Raw genomic sequence first — 26,160 nt, 5'->3', positions numbered from 1 at the left:
TAGCTGTGAAGCCAGGAAGCACTGTCCACCCCATGCTCAGATCTCTTTTCCTGATCAGGCACTGTTACTACTTTGCAGCTCCAGCTCACTCTCCACTACGTCCTGATGCACACAGTGTAAGAACGTAGTACGTGAAGACACGCACTATGACCTGACATTGCGCTCATCAGGTCACAGTGGAGAGCGTGTCAGACCTGCAGAGTAGCAGGTGCCTGACCGAGCAGGAGCCCAGTGCCTAATCAGGAGAGGGAAGAGATTTTTTTTTTATTATAGAACTGAGAATGTGGGTCTGATCGGAGCATGGGGGGGGGGGGTCCTGATCTGGGCAATGGGGGGGTCCAGATCTGAGCAATGGGGGTCTGATCTGAGCATGAGGGTTCAGATTTGAGCATGGGGGGGGCAGATCTGAGCATGGGTTGGTCAGGTCTGAGCATGTGGGGGCAGATGTGAGAAGGGGAGATCTGAGCATGAGGGGGGTGGATCTGAGCATGTGGGGGAGATCTGAGCACTGAGGGTCTGACACTGGGAGTCTGATTTGTGTTGTCTGATCCAAGCATTGGGGGTCTGATTTTGGGGGTTTGATGTGGAAGTCTGATAAGGTTTGGGGATCTTATTGTAGGTCAGATAAGGATTGGGGATCTGATTTAGGAGTCTGATCTGACGTCTGATGAAAAATAGATTTTAAATTTTTTTCTCTGCTAATGAACAATAAGAAAAAATATTTTTAGCAGACCTCAGATCAGATGAAAAATATATTTTTTTAATCTTATTTTTCTTTGTTAAAACCTAGGTGCATTTTGTAGGGCGAAAAATACGGTAACTGTGTGTGAATGTATAGCCTGTGGCTCTTGGTAGTCATATGTTTTTTTTTTTTTAGGCTCTTTGTGTATGTAAGGTTGGCCACCCCTGTGCTATCTTATCAATATGGACCAACATTTATTTGTTGAATCAATGCCATGTAGAATTAAGGTAGTTCTGAAGGCAAAAGGGGGTCCAACACCGTATTAGTATGGTGTTCCTAATAATTCTTTAGGTGAGTGTATACTGAAAAGCTGGAAAAAAATACCAAATAGGATAACACTGGAAAAACAATGTCATAGTTGTATGGGTTTTGTCTTTACGACATTCCCTATGTGGTAAAACTGACCTCTTACTATGGTTCTCCTAGTTAGTATGATTAAAGCGATACCGTATTTATGTATTTTTTTTTTTTGTTTTAATACTGAAAAAAAAAAGTTTTGTCTTTTCATCGCCATATTCTGATCCATAACTTTTTTATGCTTACAGTACTTCTACAAATCTGTGTGAGGGCTCATTTTTGATTGGCGATCTGTAGTTTTAAATAATATCATTTTGGAGTGAATGGCTTTTTATAAAAAAAAAATTGGGGAGATGAAGTGACAAAAAATGGCAAATTGGCTGTTTAGATATATATTTTTTTTTCATTATGGTGTTCACTATACAGGATTAATACGTTTATAAATTAATAGTACAGGCGTTTTGAGATTAAGCGGTACAAATTATATTTATTTTCATTATGGGAAAGAGTGTTAATTTTAATTTTTATACTTTTTTTTATAATTTTGCTAACTTTTTTTTTTTTTTTTACCTTTTTTAAGTCCTTGAATATGGAATCTTCAGTTTCTTCAATACACTTCAATAAATTAACATTGCAGTTAGGGATGACCAAATCGACTTCAGATGAAACATCTGAAGTCGATTTGCATAACATTTCGTTCTAATACTCTACAGAGCAGGAAGGAAGGATCAGGAATAATCGATCCGAAACGCTTAGATGTGAACACACTGTTGGTTTTAATGCAATATAAAGAATAAAGGCTGTCACTGTATGGAATCTAGAGGTCTTTACACCTTTTTTTTTCCAATATTTTGATATCCATGCTTCCCGTGAGCATAAAGCCTGGTGAGTGCCACAACCTTTTCTGTTTTTCATACAAATGTACGGAGCAGGAGCCCCATACAGTATTGGAATGTATTGGCTCCGATGAGCCGAAATTATTGCTTTGCGAAGTCTCGCGAAACTTTGCTCAATAACTTCATAAATTAATTTGTACTGTAAAAAAACATTTCCCCAACTCTGGTTTGGTTCCAGGGTACCACTTGTTTCGGGAAATGTTTTTTTTTACAGTACAAATTAATTTATGAAGTTATTGCGCAAGTCTCGCGAGACTTCGCAAAGTAATAACTTCGGCTCATCTGAGCCAATACATTCTAATACTGTACGGAGCTCCTGATGTACTTGCGGGGTACTGAGCGCGAGAACTTTAGGTGGGTACAGCGGGGCGATTTAAAAAAAAACAAAACTGGGTGCCACTCAGTTTTTTTTTTTTTTTTTTTCATTGCCCCGCTATACCCGCCTGAAGTTCTCACACTCAGTATGTAAATACTGAGAATCGGAACAGGGAGGAGAAGACGCCAGGATTTCTCAGTGGGCGTCTTTTTCTCCCTGTCTGTGCCACGATCCAATCACATCGAAGAGCGTCACAGCCAGAGAGGAAAAACCTCCCTGGCTGTGACGCTCTCTGATGTGATTGAATCGCGGCACAGCCAGGGAGAAAAAGACGCCCATTGAGAATCCCTGGCATTTCATCTTCCCTGTTCCGATGCTCAATATTTACATACTAAGAGCGAAAACTTCAGGCGGGCGCAGTGGGGCGTAGGAGCGATGTTTAAAAAAAATGTGTGGCAGCATCCGCATCTACAGGTGTTTATACTCCTCTAAGTAAAACAGATGAAAGTTCCTCTTTAATATTCAAACCATTAAAATCTTGTTTTATTTGTTATTTTTTGTTTGTAGATGTTGGTGAAGACCTCCTAGATATGTGCAAGAGAAATATATCCCTAAACCAAGGCCTCACAAAAACAAAAGGTTGTATTGTGTTGTCCTGTATTCCTATTTTTATTGAGATTCATGTGATGTAATGTCCATAGAAATTTGTTGATAAATTATTAATAGAGAAATTTGGCTCAAAAAATATTTTGGGATTTTTCAGAAGCATTTTACCCTAGTTATACTGATATACGCTGAAGTTCATTGCTCAGAGCATTTTTGATTCAAAGGACTCTCAGCGCCTTACCTAAATTCTCAGTTTCAGTCAACATGTGGAAGCAAGAGAGTTCCAGCAATACTTACAATTCTGTCTTGACGCCAATTCCGCGATCTCGACTATGCTTTTGTGACTGCTCAAATGGCTGCAGACTCTTCCACTGAAGTCCCTATCAGATGTGCTCATGTGTCTTCCTGTTCAACTGCACAATGTACATCCACCTGAACAGGAAGAAACACATCTGGTCGGCACTTCAGTTGAACAGAAACAACTATAGCGAATCGGGTGGTCACATCCAAGATCGCGGAATCAGTGGACCAACGAAGGATAAGTATTGCTGGAACCCTCTTCCTCCCACAAGTTAGCTAAAACACAGCATTTAGTTAAAGCCGCAGAGAACACTTTTAAAGGCTATGTACACCTTTAGGTGTACTCATTTTGAGGTAAAAAACGTTTTTTAATTTGGTCTTTATTAATAATTTGGAGCCTTTTTTTCTGTACAGGGCTGAGATGCTATAGTAGTAGGATCTGAATTTTCACTCTGCACTGTCTGGAGTTCCTTATCTCTGCTCTCTGACATTATAAACATTCATTATAGCTCTGTTTTTATCTTACTGATAAGAGTGTGTCTTAAATAAGTGTTTATGACCTCTTAGGTCTTGTTCACACTTCAGTATTTGGTCAGTGACTTCCATCAGTGATTTTCTGCTAAAATCAGGTGCGGGTCAAAAGCAGAGAACAAGTGCAGATCTTTCCATTCTACCCTATCTATGGAGGCTCCATTCCAGGTTTTTGTTTAAAAATCACTGATGGAAATCACTGAAGTGTGAACTAGGCCATAAGGTACTATTACACCAGCAGATCACGATAAACAATCAAAGATGTAGTGACTCATTAAAGGGGTTCTCCGGATTAAAAGCTAACCTGTGGCCAATGGATGGCACAATGAGGGCAATGGATGGCACAAGGGGGCAGTGGATGGCACAAGGGGGCAATGGATGGCAAACAAGGGGGCAGAGGATGGCAAGCAAGGGGGCACTGGATGGCAGAATGGTGGTACTGTGGATATCACTGATATATGGGGCACTGTGGCTGTCACTGTCTGGGGGCGCTGTGAATTTCACTGTTATGGACGCACTGTGGATGTGACTGTTATGGGGGCACCGTGGACGTCACTGTTATGGGAGGGCGCCGTTGACGTCACTGTTATGGGGGCACCGTGGACGTCACTGTTATGGGGGGCGCCGTTGACGTCACTGTTATGAGGGCAGTGTGGATGTCACTGTTATGGGGGCAGTGTGGATGGCACTGTTATGGATGCACTGTGGATGTTACTGTTATGGGAGCCCTGTGGCTGTCACTGTTATGTGCGCTGAGTATAAGTGATAGGGCTCGTGCACAGAACCGTTTCGGTTTAGCGGTCTGCAAGTTGCGGATCCACTAAATAAGGTTACTGTCCGTGTGCGATTCACTTTTTTTTTTTTTTTTGCAGTCCCATTAAGTTCTATGGGTTTTAGATCTGCAATATGAGGACCAGAATAGGAAATTTTCATCCTTCGCAGAACTGACATACAGATGTAGAAAGCACAGGGACGTCATCAGTGTGTTTTTTACATCCGTATGTCAGTTCCAGTAAAGACAGAACAAATCCATAGAACTCAATGGGACTGCAAAAAATATGGATCGCAAAATGAATACGGTTGTGTGCATAAAGGTTTAGATACACAGCTCAGCAGGTTTTATGATAAAAAATGGAATTAGATACACACAGCAGACAGTATTACACACAACAGGCTCTGTTTCAGGCACACATACATGTTAGGATTAGATACAGATGTGTTTGGACGTGCCTGCCGATTCCAGCTGTTTATCACACTCTGGAAATAGGGAAGAGCCTGTGGACGGTCAGTGATGAGTTTAGATACACAGCTCAGCAGGCTGTATCACAGAGGATAGGATTAGATACAGATGTGTTTGGGTGTGCTTGCTGCTTCTAGCTGTTTATTACACTCTGGAGATGGTGAGGGAATAGCTTGTGGACGGTCAGTAATGGGATTTAGACACTTAGTGAGAAGTAGAATCATGTCTGTGCAGAAAGATGGACACAGGAGTTATAGGAGTAGCTGCTGCAGGCAGATCAGAGTGGGGGGGGGGGGTCCAGCCTGTGACTCATCACTGTGCAGTGCAGCCAGGCTTGTGTATCAATAAAGTTATGTATTCAACAAAACAAGAAGTGTGTGTGTATATATATATATATATATATATATATATCCTTTATGCCATTAGCCCTCATTATCAGCTTGTATGCCTCATTAGCCCCTATTATGCCTCTTATTAGCCCCCATTATTCCTCTCATTAGCCCCCATATGCCTCATTAGCCCCCATTATGCCCCCAGCAGCCTCATTTAATAAAATAAATAAACACTTACCTCTGTGCTCCTGGACGCTGCCGCTCCTGGACGCCCGCAATCCTCTTCCTCTCGCTGTCGGCTGTGCTCTGAACTGGCGTGCACAGCATGACGTCGCAAAACGCCTCACGCTGTGCGCAGCCCTGCACAGCTTGTATCTGCACAGACAAATCTGCACCGATAATGCAAACGCTTGTATCCGTTCAGAACGGATCCGTTTGCATTATTCATAAAAATAGAAAAAAGTCTAAGTCAAAACGGATTTGGAATATGGAATTGCACCATATTGTGTCATTGAAAACGAATCCTTCCCCATTGACTTACATTGTAAGTCAGGACGGATCCGTTTAGCTCCGTATTGTCAGGCGGACATCAAAATGCTTCAAGCTGCATTTTGGTGTCCGCCTCCAAAGCGGAATACAGGCGCAATGGAGCCAAACTGATGCATTCTGAACGGATCCTTATCCATTCAGAATGCATTGGGGCTGAACTGATCCGTTTTGGGACGCTTGTGAGAGCCCTGAAACGGATTTCACAAGCGGACCCAGAAACGCCAGTGTGAAAGTAGCCTAATCTGATGTCTTCCAGTAAGAAAGGAAAGCTCGGACATGAAAAACAGGTATTGGGGGCATATGTATGCATGGTGAGGGGTGCTTTTGGGACCAGACAACCTCTTTAAGATCGGAAATTTAGCTTATTATACAAATAGATAATTGTTCGTACTCACAGTCGTTACTTGTTCGCTTTTAAATAGTTCCTTGGTGTTACATGTAATGATAGAGGACAGAGGCTTAGTCAAAAGGCATGTATGAGATCGTGAGTAGACGACTCCATATTATATGAACAGATCTATTAACAAGGAGCATGCTGAAAGGTCACAATTAGGGATGAGCGATTTTCATGTTTTGAAATTCGTTCACACTTCGTTTGTTCGTGGTAACGGAATCCATAACACAATTCACCTTTTTCCAACAAATGAAGTGTGAACAAATTTCCTAAGCGGAAATTCGCTCATCTCTAGTCACAATGTACGAGAAACGATCGATTTGTCCCTCGTCTTTGAATTGTTCATACTTATTACATCAAACCATTCTCATTCATTTTCGCTCACATGCACAAGAATTTGTACGATATTCACTCCGTGTAATAGGGCCTTTAAATTAGACATAAGGGTTATTAGATGACCAGCACAAAGTGAAAGTAAAAAGTACTATCCACACAGCTAGACAAATAGTCAACCCTTTGTGACAGAACGGCTCAATATTTTTAATAAAGTCCAATTGAAAAAATTATTTTTAGCCCAAAATGAGCAGAATGCCTCTGAAGTTTTACCTAGCCTTTAAGCTCATTTATGCAGTCTGTGAAAATGTTCATAAGTTACAAGTCAACTTAGACTACTTTCACACTTGCAGCAGAGTGATCCGGCAAGCAGTTCCATCGCCGGCAATCTGCATGCAAACGGATTGCATTTGTAGACGGATCCGGATGCGGATCCGTCTTACAAATGCATTGCAAGAACAGATCCGTCTCTCCAGATGTCATCAAGAGAAACGGATCTGTTATATATTTTTGCCAAATTTTTACGGACGGATCCGGCATTGCGGTATTTTACATTTCAATTTAAATTAATCCGGCATTCCGGCAACTGATCCAGAATTTTGGACAGAGATAATACCGCAGCATGCTGCAGTATTTCCTCTGTCCAAAACGCTGTTCAGTGACTGAACTGAAGACATCCTGATGCATCCTGAACGGATTGCTCTCCATTCAGAATGCATGGGGATAAAACTGATCAGTTATTTTCCGGTATTGAGCCCCTAGGACGGAACTCCGTGCCGGAAAATAAAAACGCTAGTGTGAAAGTACCCTTAGACACATTCTGTATTTGTGCATCTCCTTTAAATGGCATTTTAAGCAACTGATACTAGTATTCTGCATGAAATGTATGGCCAAAAACGTTGAAAGTCACTGGTAAATAGAGATCTGCGTGAAATTATAGACCATAAGGTAGACTAACAAACAGCTTGTAATGTCAATCTGTTGCTTCTAAGGCCAGCAGAATATTGATTCATGTTAAACGAGTAAGGGCATCATTTTACTGCTGCACTTTACAAAGCATTAGTGTCCCTTTATCCAAAATACGTAACGCTGTTCATCCCCAAAAAAGTTGGAAAAAGTTTAGAAAAGGGAAGCCAAATTGACATATGACATGTAAACTCTCATTTATGTGTGAGTAAATTACTTTGTAGATTAATTTACTAGTCTTGAGAAGGTAAGTCTATGTGGAAGCGGAAGATTTGATCACTTTGTCCAAATGTATGAGGGTCCATACAAATAATATAGTGAAATATGTCCAATTATGTAAAGGTTATACACAAATAATACCGTGAGCAAGCTGTAATCTGCATGGTCATCTCAAAAGACAAAAGGTGTAAATGCTGAGGATTTCCCAGAAGTACTGCAAAACAAATCTACAATGTACAATCTACAATGTAAATTGTACATTTTAAATTTGCTGCATTTCAAATTATGTTACAGATACCCTTTGCAATGCACAGCGGGGGCATAACTTGAGTCCTATGGACCCCAGGACAAACTTTAGATATCTTCCCACCACCACCTGAATGTTGCTTGGATGCATGAGACCCAGTTGCCTTACTCTGGTCTATTAAGATAAATACGATTTTCTATGTACGTATGATAATACCCCTCTAAATGATACAGAATTACAGTTAATAAATAATTCCATTACACAAGTAACAAAACTCTTACCATACAATTATTGAACAAAACCCAGCAAATCAAGACCAATATAATGACAACACTGCCAAATAATACTGCCAAACCATACATACAGATTACTGCTACATAGTGACTTATTACATCTATACTGACTGTCAATAAAAAACACTGTACTATGAACAAAATGACCACAGTACAGTGACCGTATAGTGGTAGATACCAGTTGTACACAGGCGCTCTGAAGGCTTTATAAGTGAATACAGCACAGTGTTATCCAGTGACTAGTAGGTGATGTCCTCACAGATTGGAATCTTTTGCTTTCCCTTTTTCTTAACGTGAGTCTGTCACCAATATTTCACCTTCTGCGCTGTCACTCAATAGGATGACACAAGGGGATTACAGGGTGGGCCAGACGAGGGGTTAGGGAGGAGTTATGCACACAGAAGGCACAGGGGCCTGGGCACTTACTGGCCGAACGCCATCCCTGGACACTTGCAAGCCCTCATTCCCTCATTTGCATATAATTACAAATGCGTTTTTGCTGCTTATGAACATCGGAAGAAAAGAACAAAGGTACCATTTAAATCCTGTTTATTTGTGCTGCAGTGTTATGTAAGCAGTGCAGAAGATGAAATTTTGGTGACAGACTCCCTTTAACCATCCTTGACAGACCGCCATGAAGACTTCCTCCAGTCTTGACTCTTGGCTTCTTGCTTTTCCAGGACGGTGTAGTTAGGTCCCAGTTTGTGCCACCATATATTAATAATGTCTACCTTTGCACCCAAACAGTAATGCGCCCACTTTCTGTTCCCATGTATTAGGAATGTCGCTTTGTGCCTATGTATGTGCCTGAATGTATGTATTGAATCCAGAGTTCCATTTATATAAGCAGGCATATAACGCGAGTTTGCGCGTCGTGTGTTTGATTTAAGTGTGTGACTTTAGATTAAGTGATTTCAGATTCAGGGACTTCAGTGAGGGACTGCAGCAATTCAGTTTCTTATTACTGCATTATATTGTATTTTTCGCTTTTGTTGTGTAATTCCAATCTAGTATGTGTTCCATTATTGACAGTGCAGTCCAGTGTACATATTGTTTGATGTATGCAGTACTGTAACAGCTGTTCAAGGGTGTATATCATTGTTCAAAATGTGAGCAAATTACCCGTTTGGAATCGCAAATTGAGTATCTACACTGAGAGGCGTTAACAATTTGGAAAAGAGTTTGCTGCTCACTGAGCAAGCACTCTATGGGGTAGATGAGAAGGAGGGTGATAGCGAGGAGGCAGAGAAAAGTGAGGTAGCTAGCTGGGTAACAGTTAGAAAGCAGGGTAGAGGGAAGAGTGCCAGGGAGGCTAGCCCTGATCTGTCACACACCAACAAGTTTGCACGGTTGGCAGATGAGGGGGATGTCGGTTCAGGGACAGCACTGTTGCAGCCAAACACTTCCTCTGCAGTCAGGGAAATGTTAGCTCCAGTAAGCAGGGAACCAGGAGAGCAGGGCAGGCCAGACAGGTGCTGGTAGTGCGAGACTCAATTATTAGGGCTACAGATAGGGCGATCTGTCACAAAGACCGTGATCACCGAACAGTGTGTTGTCTTCCTGGTGCTAGAGTTCGACACATCGCGGATCAGGTTGACAGATTACTGGGAGGGGCTGGAGAAGATCCAGCAGTCATGGTCTATATCGGAACCAATAACAAAGTTAGAGGAAGGTGGAGAGTCCTTAAAAATGATTTTAGGGATTTAGATCAAAAGCTTAGGGCAAGGACCTCAAAGGTAGTGTTTTCCAAAATACTGCCTGTACCACGAGCCACACAAGAAAGGCAGCGGCAGATTAGGGAGGTTAACAAGTGGCTCAAGAACTAGTGTAGGAAGGAGGTGTTTGGGTTCCTGGAGAACTGGGCCGACGTCTCTGTCAGCTACAGGCTCTATCGTAGGGATGGGCTGCACCTCAATGGGGGAAGGGGCAGCTGTGTTGGGGGGAAAGATGGCTAGAAGGTTGGAGGAGTGTTTAAACTATGGACTGGGGGGGGAGGGTAATTACGTTATAGAATAGGAAGATAGTGCAGATAGAGACCGGGGGCAAGGTAGTGGGACTGGGGGGAGGAATGGAAGGAGGGACTAGAACAGTTCATAAGGAAAGGTGTAGGATAAAAAATATACATAAACCTCTTAATTGTATGTATACTAATGCCAGAAGCCTGACTAATAAAACTGGGGAACTGGAATTAGTGATGTGTGAGGAGGACTATGACATAGTGGGAATAACTGAGACGTGGCTGGATGATGACTATGACTGGGCAGTTAATGTACAAGGTTACAGTCTGTTTAGAAAGGATCGTCAAAACCGGAGAGGGGGAGGGGTCTGCCTTTATGTAAAGTCCTGTCTAAAGCCCACACTCCGGGAAGATATGAGTGAGGGACATGAACATGTGGAGTCACTGTGGGTAGAAATACATGGTGGCAAAAAAAAAAATTTAATTACTAATAGGAGTTTATTATAAACCACCTACTATACCAGACTCCACAGAAAATCTACTACTAAACGAGATAGACGAGGCGGCAAATCATAATGAGGTGGTTATTATGGGGGACTTCAACTACACAGATATAGACTGGGAAACTGAAACCTGTACATCTCATAAAGGAAACAGGTTCTTGGCAATAACCAAAGGCAATTACCTTTCCCAACGAGTTCAGGACCCGACTAGAGGGATAGCTATACTGGACTTAGTATTAACCAATAGACCTGACAGAACAACAGATGTGCAGGTTGGGGGACACCTGAGAAATAGTGACCATAATTTAATAACCTTCCAAAAAATTAGAATATGTAAAAAACAAATAAAAGCTGCCAAACTAGAGACCGGGAGATTAATTGCCAAAGAGAGCAAAACTAACCCTAAGGGCTCTTTCACACTTGCGTTGTTCTGTTCCGGCATAGAGTTCTGTCGTCGGTGCTCTATGCCGGAAGAATCCTGATCAGGATTATCCCCATGCATTCTGAATGGAGAGAAATCCATTCAGGATGCATCAGGATGTCTTCAGTTCCGGACCGGAACATTTTTTGGCCGGAGAAAATACCGCAGCATGCTGCGCTTTTTGCTCCGGCCAAAAATCCTGAACACTTGCCGCAAGGCTGGATGCGGAATTAATGCCATTGAAAGGCATTAATCCGGATCCGGCCTTAAGCTAAACGTCGTTTTGGCGCATTACAAGATCCGACGTTTAGCTTTTTCTGAATGGTTACCATGGCTGCCAGGACGCTAAAGTCCTGTTTGCCATGGTAAAGTGTAGTGGGGAGCGGGGAAGCAGTATACTTACCGTCCGTGTGGCTCCCGGGGCGCTTCAGAGTGACGTCAGGGCGCCCCACGCGCATGGATGACGTGATCGCATGGACACGTCATCCATGCGCATGGGGCGCTCTGACGTCATTCTGGAGCGCCCCGGGACCCACACGGACGGTAAGTATACTGCTCCCCGGCTCCCCACTACTACTATGGCAACCAGGACTTGAATAGCATCCTGGCTGCCATAGTAACAATGAACGCATTTTGAAGACTGATCCGTCTTCAAATGCTTTCAGTTCACTTGCGTTTTTCCGGATCCGGCGTGTAATTCTGGCAAATGGAGTACACAACGGATCCGGACAACGCAAGTGTGAAAGAGCCCTAAAATGTTCTTCAATTATATAAATGGTAAAAAGTATAAATCTGAAGGTGTCTGCCCTCTACAGAGCAATGAGGGGGGAGTTACAGAGAGCGACAAGGAGAAAGCAAAGCTATAAAATATTTTTTTTTCTCCACTGTGTTCACTGAGGAAAATAAACTGTCAGATGAAATGCAGAATGTAAAAGTAAATTTCCCATTAAAAGTGCCCTGTCTGACCCAGGAAGAATTACAACAGCGACTTAAAAAGATTAAAATAGACAAATCGCCAGGACCAGATGGCATACACCCCCCGTATCCCGTATAAGAAAATTAAGTAATGTCATAGCCAGACCCTTATTTCTGATATTTACGGACTCTATACTGACAGGGAGTGTTCCACAGTATTGGCGCATAGCGGTGCTAATATTCAAAAAGGGTCCAAAAACAGAGCCCGGAAATTATAGGCCGGTAAGTTTAACATCTGTTGTGAGTAAATTGTTTGAAGGTTTTCTAAGAGATGCTATCTTGGAGGATCTCAATGAAAATAAGAAAATAACGCCATATCAGCATGGCATAGGCATGCACACGGGGTGTGTCGGGTGTGCCTGGGCACACCCTAATCAAGCCTGCTGGCCAGCGAGTACTAATGAAGCGCTTCCATTTTGTAAGCGCTCATTAGTACCTGAGGACTAGGAAGCGGTGAACGCTATGCACTTACCGCTTCCTGGTCCTCGGCTGTCGGCTGTGCAGGGCTGTGCACAGTGTGAGGCGCTTTGTGATGTCTTGCTGTGCGCGCCAGTTCAGAACACAGCCGACAGCAGGAGGAAGAGGATCACGGTCTGCGAGGAGCAGAGAGGTAAGTGTTTTTTTTTGTAAAGAATGAGGCTGCTAGGGGCATAATGGGGGCTAATGAGACGCATAATTGGGGCTAATGAGAGGCATAATGAGGCATAAGGGCTGATAATAGGGGTTACTGAGGCATAAGGGCTAATGAGCCATATGGGCTGATGATGAAGGCTAATGAGGCATAATGGGGGCTAATGAGAGGCAAAAGGGCTTATAATGGGGGCTAATGGCATAAAGGGATTTTAATAAACAGCAAACTAAGCAGTAAAAACCAGTGTCAGGCAGCTGCTGCCAAGGCCAATAAGATAATGGATTGCATCAAAAGGGGCATAGATGCCCGTGATTAGAACATAGTCCTACCACTTTACAAATCATTAGTCAGACCACACATGGAGTACTGTGTACAATTCTGGGCTCCTGTGAACAAGGCAGACATAACAGAACTGGAGAGGGTTCAGAGGAAGGCACCTAAAGTTTTAACTTGAATAGGGCAACTACAGTACCCTGAAAGATTATCAACATTAGGGTTTTTCACTTTAGAAAAAAGACGACTGAGGGGAGATTTAATTACTATGTATAAATTTATCAGGGGACAGTACAGAGATCTCTCCCATCATCTATTTATCCCCAGGACTGTGACTGTGATGAGGGGACATCCTCTGCGTCTGGAGGAAAGAAAGTTTGTACACAAACATAGAAGATTCTTTATGGTAAGAGCAGTGAGACTATGGAACTTTCTGCCTGAGGAGGTGGTGATGGTGAGTACAATAATAGAATTCAAGAGGGGTCTGGATGAATTTCTGGAGTGTAATAATATTACAGGCTATAGCTTCTAGAGAGTGGTCGTTGATCCAGGGATTTATTCTGATTGTCTGATTGGAGTCTTGAAGGAATTTTTTTCCACCTTAAGTGGGGAAAATTGGCTTCTACCTCACATTTTTTATTTTTTTTTGCCTTCCTCTGGATCAACTTGCAGTATAACGGGCCGAACTGGATGGACAAATGTCTTTTTTTGGCCTTATATACTATGTTACTGTGTTACTATGTATTGTAGTAATGTCCTTATTTCCGCACAACACAATAGTAATGTCTGCCTTTCTAATCCTTATAATATTGATGTTCCCCACTCTGCCCCATTAGAATTGTAATGTCCCCGACTGTGCTCTGTTATATAGTAATGTCCTCACTGTGCTCTGTTATATAGTAATGTCCCCACTGTGCTCTGTTATATACTAATGTACCTGTCACGGTCTCTAACGTGGCAGGTGTCAAAAGATCTAAGAGACTGGCTGCACGTTATGTGATATGACAGACTCTTTGGTTTCACTTGTTTTCAGTGTTGTTGCTGGTAATGACCACACCTCTTGTCTCAGGTGTAGCTTAGTGGTCATTCCAACTCCTCTATTTAGTCTGGCTTCACCCATCATGCTATGCGGTTGATAGCTTCCGTTTGGTATTGGAAGTGGTGGTGTGTGGTCCTCTTCTGAGTTCCTGCTCATCCAATTACTTCAGAAGTTAAGTGTTACTTCCCTTTTATATTTTGTTGTTTCCCCATTGTCTTTTGTTACTAGGCCTCAGGGAGACGCTGGTTCTTTCATATTGGAAGGAACAGGTCATCTCAAGCCCAGACACTACTCCAGGGCAATTCAGGGTTTCTAGGGTCTTAGGTTCCACTGTATGAACATTCCTACCCTCAAGGTCCGTTCATACGGATAGGAGTCAGGGCTAGGTTTAGGGTTTCCATAGGTGGTATCCTTTTCTTTTTCCCTAGCTTTGAGGCCTAGTTCCTTTTCCCTTCCTTCCTGTTGTCGGTGTGGTGTTCCCTCCCACATCACTACGTGACATTATCAACTGCCGAAAACCGTAATTTTTGTTTGTGTCAGTGAGGCTATGGATTCTATCGCTGCACTGGCTGGACAATTGCATGGTCTGTCTTTGGAGGTAGCCGACTTCCGCACGCAGATCCAGGGTTCACAGGCTGCTGGTGCCAGTATTAGTAGTTATCAGGCCTGTCCTGAACCTAAGGTTGCACTTTTGGACAGATTTTCGGGGGAAGCGATCATTTCATTCGGTTCAGAAAGTCATGTAAATTATACTTTAAGTTACGTCCGCTCTCATCTGGGGATGAGTCAAAGAATTGGTATTATCTACCGGATCGGTAGATGAATTTTTCATCTACGATGATCCGGATCGGATCTCCCTGGCCAAGACTAAGTTACGATGTTAACGGCAGGGAGAGTGTTCTGCGGAGATCGATTGCTCTGAATTTAGGAGATGGGCTACGGATACGGAGTGGAATGATCCAGCTCTCCGTTGCTAATTCTGTCATGGATTATCCAAGAGGCTAAAGGACGCGTTGGCCTTTCACAAAAATCTGTGAGTATTTGGAAGCGGCTATGTCCCTTGCCGTACGTATGGATAGACGCCTGAGAGAGAGATCTAAGGTCCCTCACTCTCAGGACGAATCATCCTATAACGTGGCGGCTTCCTCTGACACTTTGGATGGAGAGACTACTGAGTTTATGTCTGGTGACAAACCTATGCAGTTAGGGGGAGCTACCCCTGGGCCTGCTTGCAAGAGTTTTAGTCATAAGAAGGGAGTATGTTTTTCCTGCGGAAAAAGGGGACATTTAGTTAATATTTGTCCTTACGTTCAGCGTCAAGGTGGAAAAAAAAAATGAAAAAAAAAAAGTTTAATCCCCATCTTACTCTTGGTGGTGTGGATGGGGAGTTAGGGAACTTACTTATGTCATTTACTGGTAGTACCCGATTTCTCCTGTCTGCCGAGGTGGTGCTAGAGTCCAAAACTGTGGGAATTGAGGTGTTTATCGACAGTGGGGAAGGGGTTAACCTAGTTGATGGTCAGTTCGTCCGTATGCATGGGTTAACAACAAGTGCATTAGAAAAAAATATTTCAGTGTTTGCAATTGACTCCACACCACTTACTCTGAAATGTTTGTCACAGATGGTGCAGGACATCCGTTTAAGAGTAGGTGATTTTCATCAGGAATCCATTTCGTGTTTTGTGCTGGAGGGTCTGCCTGCTCCGTTGGTTCTGGGTTTACCTTGGTTAAGCAAACATAATCCTACCATTGACTGACAAGCGAGACAGATTCTCGATTGAAGTGATTATTGCATGGACAACTGTCTTAATACATCTCTTTCTGTCTTAACCACTAAAGCTGTACCCACTTTCCTTTTTAAATTTTTCAGATGTATTTTCTGAGAGTGGTTTCCAGGATTTACCCCCATATCATGAATATGATTGTTTTATCATGATTGTTTTATCGAAAGTTTGGCTAAGGGACATATTAGACCTTCCAAATCCCCACTGGCAGCAGGGATTTTCTTTGTAAAGAAGAAAAACTGAACTATTGTGCCACTTTCACACGGGCGAGTTTTCCACGCAGGTGCAATGCGTGAGGTGAACGCATTGCACCCACACTGAATCTGGACCCATTCACTTCAATGGGGCTGTGCAGATGAGTGGTGATTTTCACTTGTGCGTTGCGTGAAATTCGCAGCATGTTCTATATTTTTCACGCAGTGCAGGCCCCATAAAAATTAATGGGGCTGTGTGAAAACCGCAAGCAAGTGCGGATGCGGTGCGATTTTCACGCATGGTTGCTAGGAGATGATAGGGATGAGCAAACCCAGACCCAATTAACGTAAATTCACTGTATTATTTTCCATTATAACATGGTTATAAGGGAAAATAATCGAATTCTCAATACAGAATGCTTACTAAAATGTCGATTGAGGGGTTAAAAAATAAATAAAAAATTAACTCGCCTCATCCATTTGTTCGTGCTGCCGGCATCGTCTTCTTTTTTCAGGACCTGCAAAAGGACCTTCTATCTTTTTTCATCAGGACCTGCGCTGTCATCACCACGCTCACCACGTGGTGAGAGCGATTACGCCATCAAATGTCTTTTTGTAGGCCCTGAAAGAAGAAGAAAGAAAACGATGCCGGCTGTGCGAACAAGTGGATGGGGTGAGTTATTTTTTATTTATTTTTTTTTAACCCCTCAATCAACATTTTAGTAAGTATTCTGTATTAATAATGCTATTATTTTCCCTTATAACCATGTTATAAGGGAAAATAATAAAATCTACAGGACAACTAACCCAAACTTCAGTGAAGAAGTCCGGGTTCGGTTCTGGGTACCACATTCAGTTTTTTTATCACGCACGTGCAAAACGCATTGCACCCATGCGATAAAAACTGAACAACGCAATGCAATCGCAGTCAAAACTGACTGAAATTGTGTGCGCACTAGTGCATGTTTCCCGCAATGCACACGCGACGCATCCGGAGCAAATCCAGGAGGCCCGTCTGAAAAAGGCCTTAGGCCATGTCTGGACTTCTGTGAGCTCAATCGGATTACGGTCAATGATCCGTACCCCCCTTCCTTTGAATCCTGACTTGTTTAATCAGATTTTTGGTGCCTTGGTGTTCTCCAAGTTGGACTTAAGATGGCATATAATCTGGTCAGGATCAAGTAAGGGGATGAATGGAAGATGGCGTTTAATACCCCAGAGGGTCATTTTGAGAATCTGGTCATGCCGTTTGGGTTAACTAATGCTCCTGCGGTTTTCCAGCATTTTGGTAATGATATATTTTATCATCTGGTGGGGAGGTTTGTTGTTGTGTATCTGGATGATGTACTAATTTATTCTCCAGACATGGAGACTCATCAGGTGTTACAGATCCTGAGAGAGAATAAATTGTATGGTAAGTTGGAGAAGTGTGTATTTGCAGTTCAGAAAGTGCAATTCCTGGGTTACTTACTCTCATCTTCAGGTTTTCGTATGGATCCAGAAAATGTTTGTGCTGTGTTGGACTGGGATCGACCCGAAAATCTGAAAGCGCTTATGCGGTTTTTGGGGTTCACCAACTACTACCAGAAACTCATTTTGAACTACTCGACTGTGGTTAAACCTTTAATGGACATGACTAGGAAAGGTTTGGATGTCTGTCTGGTCTGATAAGGCATTACAAGCCTTTTCAGTGGTGAAGAAATGTTTTGCTTCTGCTCCTATACTGGTGCAACTGGATGTGTCACAGCCATTCATTGTGGAAGTTGACGCATCCGAGGTAGGGGTAGGAACAGTCATTAAGTTGGCTTTTGAGGAATGGGTCATTGGTTGGAAGGAGCAATTCATCCTATTACTGTGCTTACTGATCACAAAAATCTGGCTTACTTGGAGTCGGCTAAGCGACTGAACCCAAGGCAGGCCAGATGGTCGTTGTTTTTACCAGATTTAATTTCAGTTTCAAATTTGCAATATGGAGTGGCTCTACTACTCCGTAGGATAGAGATGTGCTCAATATCTAAGTGTGAACTCCAAACACCAGAGAGTTAAAAATTATACAATATTGGAGATATGGCACTCAATATCTGGAAAGTTGCTCAAAACAAATTACTTTATTGATGCAATTTATCTTGTTAAAATAGTTAAAATGTCATACAAGATACGTAAATTGTACATAAATTAAATAACAAAGATAAAACGTCACTCTTGACAGTACAATAAAAATCACTTAAGGTGTATATATACACATCAGACAGCAAATGGGTACTTTCTCATATTCTGATTGAATGAATACAGAAATTAAGTTCTCAACACTATAACATTGGGTATGTTATTACTCGATAGTTTTATGAGAACTTTTCGATGAGAATTAATCGAAAGTCACATTAATTCGATATAATATAATCGTAGATTTTCATTATTATAGTGCAATCGCAGGCTTTTTCAATTTAGTTATGGACTGCTTATTTCGAAAATTTGGATTGTTCTGAATATTTAGAAAAGTCACAGTAATTCATATATCACAGTTCATTAAGTTTATCGGATTAAAGTTCGGGAGTTGTTAGCTCTAGGTGGCGTCCCACCTATTTTCGAGCTATTTTATTCCCTTACCTCCACTTCTCAATATGGCTTGTTTAATCGCCATTTCCTCAGCGTTCCAAATATTCGATTTCTCCTTACTTACGATTATGTTGAAAATCGGAGTGTATCACTCTAAGGAGTTTTCGAGCCTAAACTCATATGTAGGATGAATTGATCACTTAAGAGGTTATTGATGAGGAGGTGTAACTGTAGATATCCTTGCGTACGCCAAAAATGGTGGTAATGTGGGGTCCAGATTCCTCCCAGACGCGTTTCGAAGTCCCAAGGGGTGCTGACTTCTTCCTGAAGAATTAAATCTAAATTGCATCAATAAAGTTATTTGTTTTGAGCAACTTTCCAGATATTGAGTGCCATATCTCCAATATTGTTTAATTTCAGTTTCACCTATCGCCCTGGGGTTAAGAACGTCAAGGCTGATGCTTCGTCGCGTAGCTTGACTGGGGGGGTGATAAGGAAGATTCTGGCCCGATATTGTCTGAAGTAGTAGTAATTATATGGGGGAGAAAAAAGAACTGGGTCGCACATCCACAGTGCTTGGCTTTGACCTAAAAAGTGTACAGCCCCCCGTATTGCATGCTGTACAAGAGGCATTAGTGTACATTTTGATCAAAAGGCATAAGCCCACTCACCACGTCAAGGAAGCCTCTATTGAGTGGGACCTACTCTGACAAAAGGGCGCAGCACGGTGCGATGACAAAGCGGCGATATCCTGGTAGGCGGCGGGACCCAGGAGTCAAAGCGGCAACCATGCTGTCCGACAATGCCACCCATGGCACTGGGTCCCACCAACCCACCAGAGCAGCACCACAGAAACAAAGGCCACCGCACAGTACTGCACCATGTGAACAGCTGTCTAACACAGCATGTCCATTACTATCAGGAGCTACAGGTCAATGACCACTATATGCAATCCTGTGTGATTAAAACCACCTGTGCCGAATGGGAGGAGTGCTGACACCAGTAATAAAGAAGAAAGATTCAATAACAATTATATGGGGGAGAAAAAAGAACTGGGTCGCACATCCACAGTGCTTGGCTTTGACCTAAAAAGTGTACAGCCCCCCGTATTGCATGCTGTACAAGAGGCATTAGTGTACATTTTGATCAAAAGGCATAAGCCCACTCACCACGTCAAGGAAGCCTCTATTGAGTGGGACCTACTCTGACAAAAGGGCGCAGCACGGTGCGATGACAAAGCGGCGATATCCTGGTAGGCGGCGGGACCCAGGAGTCAAAGCGGCAACCATGCTGTCCGACAATGCCACCCATGGCACTGGGTCCCACCAACCCACCAGAGCAGCACCACAGAAACAAAGGCCACCGCACAGTACTGCACCATGTGAACAGCTGTCTAACACAGCATGTCCATTACTATCAGGAGCTACAGGTCAATGACCACTATATGCAATCCTGTGTGATTAAAACCACCTGTGCCGAATGGGAGGAGTGCTGACACCAGTAATAAAGAAGAAAGATTCAATAACAATTATATGGGGGAGAAAAAAGAACTGGGTCGCACATCCACAGTGCTTGGCTTTGACCTAAAAAGTGTACAGCCCCCCGTGTTGCATGCTGTACAAGAGGCATTAGTGTACATTTTGATCAAAAGGCATAAGCCCACTCACCACGTCAAGGAAGCCTCTATTGAGTGGGACCTACTCTGACAAAAGGGCGCAGCACGGTGCGATGACAAAGCGGCGATATCCTGGTAGGCGGCGGGACCCAGGAGTCAAAGCGGCAACCATGCTGTCCGACAATGCCACCCATGGCACTGGGTCCCACCAACCCACCAGAGCAGCACCACAGAAACAAAGGCCACCGCACAGTACTGCACCATGTGAACAGCTGTCTAACACAGCATGTCCATTACTATCAGGAGCTACAGGTCAATGACCACTATATGCAATCCTGTGTGATTAAAACCACCTGTGCCGAATGGGAGGAGTGCTGACACCAGTAATAAAGAAGAAAGATTCAATAACAATTATATGGGGGAGAAAAAAGAACTGGGTCGCACATCCACAGTGCTTGGCTTTGACCTAAAAAGTGTACAGCCCCCCGTATTGCATGCTGTACAAGAGGCATTAGTGTACATTTTGATCAAAAGGCATAAGCCCACTCACCACGTCAAGGAAGCCTCTATTGAGTGGGACCTACTCTGACAAAAGGGCGCAGCACGGTGCGATGACAAAGCGGCGATATCCTGGTAGGCGGCGGGACCCAGGAGTCAAAGCGGCAACCATGCTGTCCGACAATGCCACCCATGGCACTGGGTCCCACCAACCCACCAGAGCAGCACCACAGAAACAAAGGCCACCGCACAGTACTGCACCATGTGAACAGCTGTCTAACACAGCATGTCCATTACTATCAGGAGCTACAGGTCAATGACCACTATATGCAATCCTGTGTGATTAAAACCACCTGTGCCGAATGGGAGGAGTGCTGACACCAGTAATAAAGAAGAAAGATTCAATAACAATTATATGGGGGAGAAAAAAGAACTGGGTCGCACATCCACAGTGCTTGGCTTTGACCTAAAAAGTGTACAGCCCCCCGTATTGCATGCTGTACAAGAGGCATTAGTGTACATTTTGATCAAAAGGCATAAGCCCACTCACCACGTCAAGGAAGCCTCTATTGAGTGGGACCTACTCTGACAAAAGGGCGCAGCACGGTGCGATGACAAAGCGGCGATATCCTGGTAGGCGGCGGGACCCAGGAGTCAAAGCGGCAACCATGCTGTCCGACAATGCCACCCATGGCACTGGGTCCCACCAACCCACCAGAGCAGCACCACAGAAACAAAGGCCACCGCACAGTACTGCACCATGTGAACAGCTGTCTAACACAGCATGTCCATTACTATCAGGAGCTACAGGTCAATGACCACTATATGCAATCCTGTGTGATTAAAACCACCTGTGCCGAATGGGAGGAGTGCTGACACCAGTAATAAAGAAGAAAGATTCAATAACAATTATATGGGGGAGAAAAAAGAACTGGGTCGCACATCCACAGTGCTTGGCTTTGACCTAAAAAGTGTACAGCCCCCCGTATTGCATGCTGTACAAGAGGCATTAGTGTACATTTTGATCAAAAGGCATAAGCCCACTCACCACGTCAAGGAAGCCTCTATTGAGTGGGACCTACTCTGACAAAAGGGCGCAGCACGGTGCGATGACAAAGCGGCGATATCCTGGTAGGCGGCGGGACCCAGGAGTCAAAGCGGCAACCATGCTGTCCGACAATGCCACCCATGGCACTGGGTCCCACCAACCCACCAGAGCAGCACCACAGAAACAAAGGCCACCGCACAGTACTGCACCATGTGAACAGCTGTCTAACACAGCATGTCCATTACTATCAGGAGCTACAGGTCAATGACCACTATATGCAATCCTGTGTGATTAAAACCACCTGTGCCGAATGGGAGGAGTGCTGACACCAGTAATAAAGAAGAAAGATTCAATAACAATTATATGGGGGAGAAAAAAGAACTGGGTCGCACATCCACAGTGCTTGGCTTTGACCTAAAAAGTGTACAGCCCCCCGTGTTGCATGCTGTACAAGAGGCATTAGTGTACATTTTGATCAAAAGGCATAAGCCCACTCACCACGTCAAGGAAGCCTCTATTGAGTGGGACCTACTCTGACAAAAGGGCGCAGCACGGTGCGATGACAAAGCGGCGATATCCTGGTAGGCGGCGGGACCCAGGAGTCAAAGCGGCAACCATGCTGTCCGACAATGCCACCCATGGCACTGGGTCCCACCAACCCACCAGAGCAGCACCACAGAAACAAAGGCCACCGCACAGTACTGCACCATGTGAACAGCTGTCTAACACAGCATGTCCATTACTATCAGGAGCTACAGGTCAATGACCACTATATGCAATCCTGTGTGATTAAAACCACCTGTGCCGAATGGGAGGAGTGCTGACACCAGTAATAAAGAAGAAAGATTCAATAACAATTATATGGGGGAGAAAAAAGAACTGGGTCGCACATCCACAGTGCTTGGCTTTGACCTAAAAAGTGTACAGCCCCCCGTATTGCATGCTGTACAAGAGGCATTAGTGTACATTTTGATCAAAAGGCATAAGCCCACTCACCACGTCAAGGAAGCCTCTATTGAGTGGGACCTACTCTGACAAAAGGGCGCAGCACGGTGCGATGACAAAGCGGCGATATCCTGGTAGGCGGCGGGACCCAGGAGTCAAAGCGGCAACCATGCTGTCCGACAATGCCACCCATGGCACTGGGTCCCACCAACCCACCAGAGCAGCGCCACAGAAACAAAGGCCACCGCACAGTACTGCACCATGTGAACAGCTGTCTAACACAGCATGTCCATTACTATCAGGAGCTACAGGTCAATGACCACTATATGCAATCCTGTGTGATTAAAACCACCTGTGCCGAATGGGAGGAGTGCTGACACCAGTAATAAAGAAGAAAGATTCAATAACAATTATATGGGGGAGAAAAAAGAACTGGGTCGCACATCCACAGTGCTTGGCTTTGACCTAAAAAGTGTACAGCCCCCCGTGTTGCATGCTGTACAAGAGGCATTAGTGTACATTTTGATCAAAAGGCATAAGCCCACTCACCACGTCAAGGAAGCCTCTATTGAGTGGGACCTACTCTGACAAAAGGGCGCAGCACGGTGCGATGACAAAGCGGCGATATCCTGGTAGGCGGCGGGACCCAGGAGTCAAAGCGGCAACCATGCTGTCCGACAATGCCACCCATGGCACTGGGTCCCACCAACCCACCAGAGCAGCACCACAGAAACAAAGGCCACCGCACAGTACTGCACCATGTGAACAGCTGTCTAACACAGCATGTCCATTACTATCAGGAGCTACAGGTCAATGACCACTATATGCAATCCTGTGTGATTAAAACCACCTGTGCCGAATGGGAGGAGTGCTGACACCAGTAATAAAGAAGAAAGATTCAATAACAATTATATGGGGGAGAAAAAAGAACTGGGTCGCACATCCACAGTGCTTGGCTTTGACCTAAAAAGTGTAATATCTGCTTTATATCCCGACCTTGAGGCAGAGGTGTTGGAGGCCCAAGGAGATGCACCGGATTCTTGCCCTTCTTGTTTCTTCTGAATTACATCACAAGGTGTTCGAGGAACATCACTGTACGGTTCTCACAGGACACCCTTGGAGCAGATCCACCCTTCGATCTCATCTCTAGTAGATTCTGGTGGCCAGGATTGTGTAAGTGTGTTGAGGACTATGTGTCAGCTTGTAGTACTTGTGCACGTGTAAGGTGACACATACTCGGCCTTCCGGATCTTTATGTCCGTTGCCCATCCCGTCCCAACCTTGGACTCATTTATCCATGGATTTTATCACAGATTTAATTCTTCAGGAAAAAACTGTGATTCTGGTGGTTGTTGATCGCTTTAGTAAAATGGCACACTTTATAGCATTGCCAGGTCTACCTAATGCTAAAACTCTTGCACAAGTATTTGTTGATAACATCGGGAAATTACATGGTATCCCTTCTGATGTGGTTTCCAAATTCTGGAAGGCGTTCTGTACTCATATGGGGGTACAATTATCCTTCTCTTTGGCCTTTCACCCTCAGTTGAACGGACAGACTGAACGCACTAATCAGAATCTGGAGACTTACTTGAGATGTTTTGTCTCGCAGAATTCGGAGGAGTGGTCTTCATTTTTGTCTTTAGCCAAGTTTGCCATAAATAACCGTAGACAGAAGTCCACTAATAAGTCGCCATTTTTGGGAGCATATGGGTTCCACCTGCAATTTGGCACATTTTCTGGTACTGAGACTTCTGGTATACCCGAAGAGGAATGATTTTCCTCTTCTTTGTCATCTATTTGGCAGAAAATTTAAATAATCTGAAAAAGATGGGAAACAAGTATAAACGTATGACTGACAAGAGACGTATGAATGGTCTGGACCTGAGAGTGGGTGATTCTGTGTGGCTGTCTACAAGAAACATTAAGTTGAAAGTACCTTCTTGGCAGTTGGGCCCATGGTTTATTAGTCCATATAAGATCACTGCCATTATTAACCCTGTAGCCTTTCGTCTTGAACTTCCTCAGGCTTTGAAGATTCATAATGTGTTCCATAAGTCGTTGTTGAAGAGATATGTTGAACCTGTTGAACCGTCCTCCTTGACTCCCACTCCTGTCATGGTGGACGGTAATTTGGAATTTTAGATCGCCAGGATAGTGGACTCCTGAGTTCTCCGTAGATCCCTTCAGTACCCCGTTCACTGGTAGGGTTACGGACCAGAGGAGAGGATGTGAGTTCCAGCGGCCGACGTTAATGTTAGTTGTCTAATGAAAGCCTTTCACAGAGCTCATCTGGATAAAGTCGTGGGTGTCCGGAGGCCATCTGTAGAAGGGGGGGGGGGGGTACTGTCACGGTCTCAAATGTGACAAGTGTCAGACGATCTAAGAGACTGGCTGCACGTGATGTGATCTGACATCCTATTTGGTTTCACTTGTTTTTAGTGTTGTTGCTGGTAATTACCACACCTCTTGTCTCTGGTGTGTGGTCCTTTTCTGAGTTCCTGCTCGTCCATTTACTTCAGAAGTTAAGTGTTACTTCCCTTTTATATTTTGTTGTTTCCTCTCTGTCTTTTGTTACTAGGCCTCAGGAAGATGCTGTTTCTTTCATATTGGAAGGAACAGGCTGTCTCAAGCCCAGACACTACTCCAGGGCAATTCAGGGTTTCCAGGGTCTTAGGTTCCAGTGTATGAACATTCCTACCCTCAAGGTCCGTTCATACGGATAGGAGTCAGGGCTAGGATTAGGTTTTCCATAGGTGGTGTCCGTTTCCCTTTTCCTAGCTTTGAGGCTATTTCCTTTTCCCTTCCCTCCTGTTGTCGGTGTGGTGTTCCCTCCCACATCACTACATGACAGGAGCACAGATACAACAGTTAAGCTACCTGCAGTCTACGCTTGTCAGCATGGCGCACAGCAGCAGAAGGGAATGAGGGAACCCAGCGCCCATGCCCGCATGTAGGACCAGCATTGCAGGCACGGAGCGCTGGGCTAACAGCACTGGCACTCCTGTGAGTGCTGCTGCCTTCTCGCAGCTCACCAAGAATAGCGGCTGTGCTTGGTATCATGTTCAGCCCCATTCACTTTAGTGATCTATGAACATGTTGTCACTGGCCTAGGAAATGCTGTGAGAAGGCCGCTGCACTGACAGGTATGCTGGCAGGGGCGTAGCTATAGGGGGTGCAGAGGTAGCAGTCGCTACTGGGCCCAGGAGCCTGAGGGGCCCAAAGACCCTTGTGTCACATAAGACACTGCTATTATAGAAAGTGCATACTGGTCAATTTACACCTCTGGCTGGAGGAAAGGGGTTAGGTTAAGAATTTGGCATGAGGGGGTGCCCTTTCAATGTTTGCCTCAGGCAGCACTAGGCTATGTGCTCCCCTGCCCCTTTCCAACAAGCACTGAGGGACAGGGGTCCAAGCTGAACTCTTGCACCAGGGCCCATGAGCTTTTAGCTACGCCCCT

At 44.1% G+C, this 26,160-nt stretch overlaps 1 protein-coding gene across 2 annotated transcripts in view; it reads left to right on the top strand.

Annotated features, from left to right (window-relative positions):
- The window catches only part of METTL22 (methyltransferase 22, Kin17 lysine), a 236,465-nt gene that overhangs the window by 122,442 nt on the left and 87,863 nt on the right, over window positions 1–26,160 (top strand). The window contains exon 6 of one of the 2 annotated variants that reach the window (XM_044303614.1): window positions 2,819–2,890. The exons of the other annotated variant lie outside the window; for it this stretch is intronic. Within the exon in view, the coding sequence (XP_044159549.1) occupies window positions 2,819–2,890 (72 nt within the window). The remainder of the gene's footprint in view (window positions 1–2,818; window positions 2,891–26,160) is intronic. 2 annotated transcript variants of the gene reach the window in all.

This window comes from Bufo gargarizans, chromosome 8 (assembly GCF_014858855.1).
Source record: "Bufo gargarizans isolate SCDJY-AF-19 chromosome 8, ASM1485885v1, whole genome shotgun sequence".
Lineage (NCBI taxonomy): Eukaryota > Metazoa > Chordata > Amphibia > Anura > Bufonidae > Bufo > Bufo gargarizans.
Note: the sequence above shows the minus strand (reverse complement) of the source record. Positions and strands in the feature narration are given on the sequence as shown.